We start from the raw sequence: 10,224 nt of genomic DNA, 5'->3' as shown, positions 1-10,224 counted from the left end.
ACTTGTATTACTTTTGGTACTGCTTTTGACACTTGTGCAATAAATAAATGATTGTAATTGCATTTATCTGTCTGTCATGTTTTATACACTGAACAAAATTATAAACGTAACACTTTTGTTTTTGCCCCCATTTTTCATGAGCTGAACTTAAAGATCTAAGACTTTTTCTATGTACACAAATGGCCTATTTCTCTCAAATATTGTTCACAAATCTGTCTAAATCTGTGTTAGTGAGCACTTCTCCTTTGCCGAGATAATCCATCCACCTCACAGGTGTGGCATATCAAGATGCTGATTAGACAGCATGATTATTGCACAGGTGTGCCTTAGGCTCACATTTTAGAGTGGCCTTTTATTGTGGGCAGCTTAAGGCACACCTGTGCAATAATCATGTTGTCTAATCAGCATCTTGATATGCCTCACCTGTGAGGTGGATGGATTATCTTGGCAAAGGAGAAGTGCTCACTAACACAGATTTAGACAGATTTGTGAACAATATTTGAGAGAAATAGGCCTTTTGTGTACATAGAAAAAGTCTTAGATCTTTGAGTTCAGCTCATGAAAAATGGGGGCAAAAACAAAAGTGTTGCGTTTATAATTTTGTTCAGTGTATAATAAAAATAATAAAATTAATGCACGAACCGGCCAGTTTTATATAGATCTAAGTATAAAAGATTGATATTATGTTTCAAAATCTGTGACCTGGTTTTGTGAGTTTTTTAAAATATGTTATTTTAGATTTAAAAAAAACAACACCTCTTGGATCTCAGTAATTTGATATTATGAAAGAAAAAAACAGCTGTTTTGGGTATGTAAATGGAAATAAACTATCATAGCGATTGCTTTTCACACCATTACAAATGCTCTGCCAAAACCAAACAGGAAATTTTCTTTTAGATACTATCTAAATTATTCATTTTATTCATCTATTCATTACGCAGCCTAAGAAAATGCATTCATGCTATTTACAGGTGCAATTTAGCACCTTCTTTATTTGCTACTTAATCATCATCATCATCATCAAATGCATAATCAACAAGCTGTATAAAAGGTTGTTGTTTGTTAAATATAAATCTAACTCTTCATTTGATTCAGTGAGGATCATCATTCAAAACCTATTCTTTGAGTAAACATTCATATCCTCCTCTGCTGAATATCAACTACTAAAGATTGTGGAATATTTCTTTCATTTCTTAAGTTTCTGTAAATATTTATCAAAAACTGGATGGTTTCTGTTCTTTCTCAACTGGCTTTTATGATTTATTTTTTTCATGATTTCTTGCACAGTTGACCAGTCAGGATAAGACGGCCCAGGTGATCCAGAGAGCTCTGCAAAAACACAACCTGGAGGATGTTAGTGAGCAGGATTTCACCCTCGTACAAGTTCTGGCCCAAGGCAGAGGTACTGAAAACTCATTTAAACAAATAAAATGTGTCATTACTAAATTAGAGGAAGTTCTGAAACCCATATTTTTAAATTAAATCTATGAATGTAAGGTTAATCTTATGTTGTTTATTAAAAATGATGCACATATGCAATGTTTATAATTCTTATGCATATTTTTGTTGTAGAGTTGCATGTTCCAGAAAAGGCCAATGTATATTATGCCATGTCTACATCAGCCAACTACGACTTCGTTCTACGTCGATGCCCAAAAGGCCAGCGGAAACAACTCATACGCTCTGTTTCACTGTCATCAGGACGAGCCACAAAATAACAGCGAATTCAGCTTTGATTCTGGAGGAATCATATTTAATGAAACAGTTATTGAAAACTGTCAAGACATGTCATCCAGACAAAAATGGAGATGTCTGAGATTGAAAACAAGTCATTTAAAGAAAAAACAGCATTCGCAACAGCATTCTTCAACAGCATTCTTCAACAGCATTCGCAAGCTATATTTCTGGGTGAAACAGGATACTTAGTTAATGAGCTTCAAAGGAATAGTTCAACCAAAAATGAACATTTGCTCACCCTCAGGTCATCAAAGAAGTAGACGAGTTTGTCTCTTCATCAGAACAATTGGAGAAACTGAGCATTACATCAGTTGCTCACCAATGGATCCCCTGCAGTGAATGGGTGCCGTCAGAATGAGAGTCCAAATAGCTGAGCCCAGGTGATCCAGAGAGCTCTGCAAAAACACAACCTGGAGGATGTTAGTGAGCAGGATTTCACCCTCGTACAAGTTCTGGCCCAAGGCAGAGGTACTGAAAACTCATTTAAACAAATAAAATGTGTCATTACTAAATTAGAGGAAGTTCTGAAACCCATATTTTTAAATTAAATCTATGAATGTAAGGTTAATCTTATGTTGTTTATTAAAAATGATGCACATATGCAATGTTTATAATTCTTATGCATATTTTTGTTGTAGAGTTGCATGTTCCAGAAAAGGCCAATGTATATTATGCCATGTCTACATCAGCCAACTACGACTTCGTTCTACGTCGATGCCCAAAAGGCCAGCGGAAACAACTCATACGCTCTGTTTCACTGTCATCAGGACGAGCCACAAAATAACAGCGAATTCAGCTTTGATTCTGGAGGAATCATATTTAATGAAACAGTTATTGAAAACTGTCAAGACATGTCATCCAGACAAAAATGGAGATGTCTGAGATTGAAAACAAGTCATTTAAAGAAAAAACAGCATTCGCAACAGCATTCTTCAACAGCATTCTTCAACAGCATTCGCAAGCTATATTTCTGGGTGAAACAGGATACTTAGTTAATGAGCTTCAAAGGAATAGTTCAACCAAAAATGAACATTTGCTCACCCTCAGGTCATCAAAGAAGTAGACGAGTTTGTCTCTTCATCAGAACAATTGGAGAAACTGAGCATTACATCAGTTGCTCACCAATGGATCCCCTGCAGTGAATGGGTGCCGTCAGAATGAGAGTCCAAATAGCTGATAAAAACATCACAATAATCCACACGACTCCAGTCCATCAGTTAATTTTCTTTTTTAAACTTTAAATTTCGAACTGTTGCTTCTGGCTAAAATGCGAGTCCTCTATCCATAATTTTGCACTGGAAAAGTAATTTTGTCTGAATCAGGAGAGAAATATGCACAGTTCAAGCACGGTTTAAAAGCAAAAAAGCAGTCCAAAACATTTCTAAACAAATATGTCTGTGGATTTTTGATGTGAGAGGACTACAGGGGATGGACTATTTCACTGGAATAAGTGTTATTTATTGACTCGTATCTTGGCCAGAAGTGACTGTTTAAAGTTAAAATGTGTTAATGATGGATTTTTTTTATTACAAACACACAGCTTTTCACTTTTCAAGATGTTGATTGATGAAATTAAGCATTAGCGTTAGTTCTGGCAGGTCACGTGAGTCAAGCTTGCATCAGCTGATTCTCAGCTGATCACATCTACCTATAGGAATACGACACCTATCGCGGCATTCCTATATAAGCTCTATTCAGTATTATTCAGCAGCTTTTCAGATTCAGCAGCTTTTCAGCTTGCTCAGGAGCAAATTACCCTCCTCCATCCCCAGCTCCTCCTTTCGCCACAGTCAGGACTTGGCTTTCTGATATTCCTTGCTAATCAGACTCCTTTATCTTGAATAAAGTGTTACACTTAAATATCATTAAGTACATTAATGATATCTGCCTTGTTCTGTTCTGTTAACCCTACGGGGGTTATTATTGCTGCTCTCCCTGCTCATTCATGACAGGCTGCATGAATGGGCAGGGAGGTTTTTGCCCAGAACAGAACCATACCGCCAAACCAAACTTTATGCTAAGTATCTATCATTTTGACGATAGTGGTCCTGACAGAACTGGAGTCGTAGATTACTTGTGGATTGTGATGTTTTTATCAGCTGTTTGGACTCTCATTCTGACGGCACCCATTCACTGCAGAGGATCCATTGGTGAGCAACTGATGTAATGCTACATTTCTATGAATCTGTTCTGATGAAGAAACAAACTCATCTACATCTTTGATGGCTTGAGGACGAGAAACATTTTAGCAAATGTTTATTTTTGGGTGATGTATTACTATAAGCATGCATTTAATTGGATTGTAAAATGTTGAAATATCAGGGCTAGGTGACATTATTACATTTTGATGAACAGTTTGTTTCCTTGGAATAACACGCACTAATGAACCATGCATGATAAAACTAGGAACATGAAGTAAGTAAATAGCATCAATGATGTTGACTGTAGGGCTCTTCAGTGGAAAGACAAATATCACGGGTTCAGTTTCATGAACTCATAACCCAGGCGCTTTAAATTGTTTTAAGTGACAAGAGGCAGATAACAAAGACTGCACCTTCTTGAATTCCTCACATTCAGTGCAGTGATAATGGGATGAAGCAAAGTTTCTCAATGACCTTCTGCTCTCATTCTCTGACTGTCATAATGAGACAGCCTAACCAGATACACTGTACGATAATGCGCTAACTTTGAATAGAAACACAATCATACACCTAGAGGCCTGGGATGAGACTTTTATATAACTTTTATATAGGTCAGTGTCTATACAGACTGCCTGTGGATAACACATTATCCACGTGTGTGTGTGTGTGTGTGTGTGTGTGTGTGAGAGAGAGAAGACGAGCCACTTCAACAGGTGCAGTTGCATTCCAGAGACACACTTTCACATCCACTGTCATGTGTGATTTCATTTATATGTCATTTGATGAATCCATTTTTAAAAATATCATCATTTATTATTGAATGAGGTAGTGTGGCAGCATTACTGAACACTCAGTGGATATTTTTATACCATGTTTTATATCCTCCTCCATCAGCATCAAATTCAAGCAACTTGACTCCAATTAGTCTGTGCTTTTACGGACTCATACAAGCTCTTGCAGAGTAAAATTAAGAAGATAAATTATATTATCGTTCAAGTACATTTGAATGTAGATTTGTTAGTAAAACAGTATTTATTTATATTAGTTAATGTTGAAAATGTTATATATAATGCTATGTACAATATGAGATGGTACTTGTTTAATATTTTGCATTGATAATTTATTTTATTTTATTTTGGGTTTTTTATTTTTATTTTATTTTATTTTATTTTATTTTATTTTATTTTTTATTTTTTATTTTTTTATTTTATTTTTTCCCCTGAGTGTATTCTGAACCCTGCAACATTTCACTGAAGGATTTGTGTCTGAAAAACATTGCATCAGTTTCTTTTGATATTCTGTCATCTCTCTATGTAAAACAGAAATGAAACGGTCGCCCATTCACATACTGCAATAAACCCAATCTACACGCTGAGCTGAGATGAAAGATGGTTGTGCACAGATTTATGTGGATTTGCTGTGATGTAAAAAGAGGCAATCATGGCACTGAAATTAGCTATTGGAAAATGCTTTCCATGGCTGATTATGCTAAACAGTCTCTGCCACTATAGCAAGATGCATCCAAAGTCACAATTGCACAATGTGCTAGGCACCTAAACATTCGTATATTGAAACATAATTAGCAAATCTTAAAGCAGTTTTGTATCCAGTTTTGCATTTTGAAGACCTGACCACAGCATGGAGATATCAGTGATTTAGCAGATCATATGTGGAGAAATTAATAAAGAAATCTGAACTAAAATATTAATGAAAAGGCTTTTGAATCTGATTCTGTGGAAATGGCACAAGCTTTGGCCTATAAGCGGAAACCAAGATTAACTAATGTACAATACTGAGCCAAAAGCAAAGGATTTGTGTGTCAGGGTTCCTAGACAGTCCAACACACTTTCACTGATTCAGACACGGCTATTCTCTGCTTGTTATTGAATTATGGCCTGTTTACATAAAATGATAACCCCCTGGTACCTTGTTTTAAAAACTTACTATGATTTCTCATTCCTAGACTATCCTTTATCCTTAATTCACATCCCAAATTAAAGTGTGAAATTTCTGTCAATTAGCTCCTACTAGATCCAAAAAGCATCTTTGTATATCGATGGCCACTTATAGGTCTATATTTTATGATGTTATAGTAGATGAAAGTGACTTTTCTGTGACTATTTAAAAAAATAAAAGTATAGAATTATAGGCCCTATTGCTTTTTTTTTTTTCAATTCAAAATTGTTCCTCTGAGGGCTTAAAAATGGCCATTTCCACCACCTAGAAAAAAAACAAAAAAAAAACATGCTTTGGTAAATCAAATCATGATAAAAGTCATATGAGACAAAGTCTAAATTCTGTAATTTATGTAAGTTAGGATTATGAGATAAGTAATTAATTTGGGCATTAAATGTCAAATTTATAATTGACTTTTTAGAAATGTTGATTTTTAAATTCATAATTACGACTTTATGTCATAGTTTTTACTTTTTTGTAAAATAAATCGAATTTTCATCGAATAATTGTGACATATCTCATAATTCCGATTTATATGATAAATCGTTGCTTTTAATGTCCAATAAAATTAACGCGAATTAATAAAAAGACGCAGTAGCAGGCAATCGTTCAATAGGCGTTTGATGACATAATTGATCACCACGTGATCTTTAGTAATTGACAGGGGCCTGACTTTTTTAAAAGCCCTACTGACATACATTGGTCTGTTTGAACGTGTTTCGACGCGGTTTTCTACAAGGATTCAGCGAGAAGAGACTCCTGGCTGCAGCAATAAATCTGGTTTACTAGTCGTTTAATGAAAGCGTGTTAAAATCACAGCAAGCACATCGTGGTTGTAAACTTTAGCCACTAGCCGTTTTAGCCAGTTGTGGCTAAAAAAAGTGAATGATGGAAACAGCTAGGGCGGACATAGCATATGCTTTTCATGGTTAAAGTGCCAAAAATTGATGTAAGTATAGTAAACGAAATAGTGATTAGGTATAAATTTGGCTGTTTATTAATGAAGGGTGAAACTATTTGCTTTAATGCTGTCAGGTCAAGTAAAGTCAGTGGAGGAGGATGAAAACAGGGCAGGATTGACAGGTGGTGGAGGTGAGTCAGATGGATGCACATGTGGGATGTTTTAGTGTCGTATAGGTCTGCATGTAAAGAAGGAATGGTTTCTGGATTTCAATATTTAACAGCCTCTACTTGGCATTTGTCCTCTAGTTCTGTCCAAATTTAAATGTCTCGACAAATCCTGAACACGAAATTCTACCAAAATGTATTATTATTATTATTATTATTACTACTAGTACTACTACTAGTAGTAGTAGTAGTAGAAGAAAAATAAATATTCTAAATGGAATCATCAGCAGGATTCTCAGTTACGAGAAGCTTAGAAATCTCAAGGAATTTCAGAAGTGAGTAGAGATTTCTGTACTCAAAATAATATTCTATACTCGGTTCTGAAGTGTTTCTTTTGACTAGAAATGTCATGCATATTTGCAGTGACTTTTTCTGTAGTTACACCATTACGCCAGTAAGTGGCGTCAAGTGACTGTCTTTGAGACAATGTGCAGGCTCTGTCAGTATCAGTAATAACGGTCAGTTCGGTTCCATGTATTTATTTATTTGAAATAGAAAAGTCGTGCAAATGTATTGGTCAAAATAACTCCAAAAAATTGTTTATTGTTGCACTGTATAAATCCAAAGGCGCTTTAAAGCGGTGTTTCTCAAACCTGTCTCTGGGACCCCCTCCACTACACTTTTTGTATGTCCCCTCATTGAACACCCAATTCAATTCTTACAGACTCTGCTGATGAGTTGAATCAGGTGTGTTAGATGAGGGAGATGAACAAAATGCAGTGCAGTGGTTGGGGATCCCCAGGACAGGTTTCCTCTATATGAGTGAAGTTTTGGTCAAAGCAGACTGAAAAAAAAAAAAAAATGAAGTAACGTATTTTGGCCACTAGATGGCAAAAAACAAAGCCTTTTGAGAACATTTCAACATTATGTACCGGTAGTTACAAATTGGGTGAATTTCTATTTTGTAATCTCGGTTTCCTCTTTTTTTTTTTTTTTTTTTTTTTTTTTTTTTTTTTTTTTTTCTTAGATTTTGGACATGTGGATATTTACTGCTTAGTACTGAAATAATGTCTTATCCTCAATACCGTTGGTGCATGTCTGGGAAGTTTTTAACTTTATAGTAGAGGTGAGGTGAACATTTTAAAATGGAATAAAGAAAGAAACCATGTCAAACAGTCCGAGACAGAGAGAGAGAGAGCGCGAGAACAGCGCTGCATTCCAGCATGTTCAGTGTGTCTGGGTGGAAAAGACTGACTCACTTTCTGGCAGGTCTGTCTGTGGGGTTTTCAGTCCAGGCCTTGCGCCAGACAAGACAAGAGCAGGTCCTGAGTCAGTGCAGCGGGCCCCGAGTGGGCCGCAGCGTGGGAGCAGACGGGGATATGGAGCACCCCATGATTAATCAGACCCAGCAGCCTGACAGCTTTACTGTCTACACTGAAAGTGAGCGATGTGACAAAACTAGAATGATGAAATCGAGCTTTAGTGTTTCTTTGATTACCATGTTCTAGTTTTATTGTGCCACATTGTTTACTGTCAGTGTAGATGGGAAGTTACAAACTAAACGGATCATTTTGACTGCAATTATTGAAATGTAATCCGATCTAAACTTTGTTTAACAAAACATGTAAATAATCCAAGGATGTAACCACATACCCTACTGTATAACAGTTTGCAGTTTAATATTTTTGAAAGAAGCTTCTTCTGCTCACAAAGGCTGCATTTATTTGATCCGAAAATAAAGTAAAATCAGTAATATTGTGAAATATTATTGTAATTAAAAAAGTTTTTTTTTTTTTTTCAATATATTTTAAGATGTAATTTATTCCTGTGATGGTAAAACGTCATTACTCCAGTCTTCAGTGTCACATGATCCTTCAGAAATTATCCCAATATGCTTATTTACTGCTCAAGAAGCATTGCTTATTATTATCAGTGTTGAAAACAGTTGTGCTGCTTCATATTTTTGTGGAATCCATTGTTTTTCAGGAAGTTCATAAGAATAGCATTTCTTTTGTATAGAAATCTTTTAATATTATAAATGTCTTTACTGTCACTTTTCATCAATTTAGTGCATTCTTGCTAAATGTAAGTATTAATTTCTTTAAAATCTTACTGACCGCAGACTTCTAAACAGTAGTGCATTATGGATTTTGGGAGGGCCGAAGTAATTATTCAAAAACCAAAAAGTCATACCGGTTTAACTTTAATCTGAATATGAAGAACATCTGCTCCTATGTACATGGTATTTGTGACCATTCAAAATCACTTTTAACTGATATTTATTTCTTATTTTTCCATAATTATCATTTGCACACAATCATAATTTCACGTTATTATAATCCATATTTGATTTTGTTAGCTCTTTACTGGAATTGGCTGGAAACAGCCTTAAGAAAACAGCTATATAAAACACCAAAACATTACAAGATAAATGAGTTTTATCATAGTGATAAAAATGTTTTCATATTGACCTTATCGTTTTACAGACCGACCGGCTTCATAGGAAGTCAATAATCTCGTAGTGAAGCATGTGGCTGTTCCTGTAATCGATGTTTGTTTTTCTTACCTAACACATACTTTCTATTTTGAGAGACAAATTGCCTTCTCACAAGGAAACACGCGCAGACCACAAGCACGTGGATGCATGGATGTGTTTTATAAAAGTTGTGTACGTGCAAACAGAGTCAGACACACATTTACTCAAGCTGTTAAGTATAAACACACCCACATTTATCATTACATACTTTTGTCCAACATCATTTAAACAGGAACTCACACACAGAAACAAAACCGATGCAATGAGAGAGTCAACCAGGGGTGTATTCCAGAAAACACGGTTAATTTACCGTCAGCTAAACCCTGAACTTTCGGTTGATTAACCCAAAACCTTGCTTACTCGAGGTATGTGGTTCCAAAAACGCGTCCGGTGTAGTGCCGAAATTTGCACCCTGCCAGATTATGCACCCCCTAGTATTGGTAGGTTTAGGAGTAGGTGTGGGGGAGGGGTCAAAATAAGGGGTGGGGTTGGGATTAGTCAATCAGGTAGCGACTTCAACTAGGGGGTGCATAATCTGGCAGGGGTGCAGAATTCGGCACAACACCGGGTATGTTCAGAGTATGTTCCTGGTTAAACTCGCTTATCCTCAAACATACCCGGTTATGTCACATAACCTGCTTTATGGAATACCCCCCAGAATGTGTTCAAGAGAAAGAGCTGAATCACAGGGTGAGTCTCATGAAAATAAGTCCCATGCGAGCACAACCTTGTTCAACACACACACACACACACACACACACACACACACACACACAAGTGTCACAG

At 36.1% G+C, this 10,224-nt stretch overlaps 1 protein-coding gene across 1 annotated transcript in view; it reads left to right on the top strand.

Moving 5' to 3' along the window:
• LOC107711125 (ral guanine nucleotide dissociation stimulator-like 1) overlaps positions 1-1,856 on the top strand; it is a 24,707-nt gene extending 22,851 nt beyond the window's left edge. Inside the window, exons 15-16 of the mRNA XM_016516073.1 lie at positions 1,288-1,402; positions 1,573-1,856. Of these exons, the coding sequence (XP_016371559.1) occupies positions 1,288-1,402; positions 1,573-1,718 (261 nt within the window). The 3' untranslated portion in view covers positions 1,719-1,856. The remainder of the gene's footprint in view (positions 1-1,287; positions 1,403-1,572) is intronic.
• Positions 1,857-10,224: the final 8,368 nt, after the last annotated feature.

Source organism: Sinocyclocheilus rhinocerous, unplaced genomic scaffold, assembly GCF_001515625.1.
Source record: "Sinocyclocheilus rhinocerous isolate Xijiao unplaced genomic scaffold, SAMN03320098_v1.1 scaffold4796, whole genome shotgun sequence".
NCBI classification, from domain to species: domain Eukaryota; kingdom Metazoa; phylum Chordata; class Actinopteri; order Cypriniformes; family Cyprinidae; genus Sinocyclocheilus; species Sinocyclocheilus rhinocerous.
Note: the sequence above shows the minus strand (reverse complement) of the source record. Positions and strands in the feature narration are given on the sequence as shown.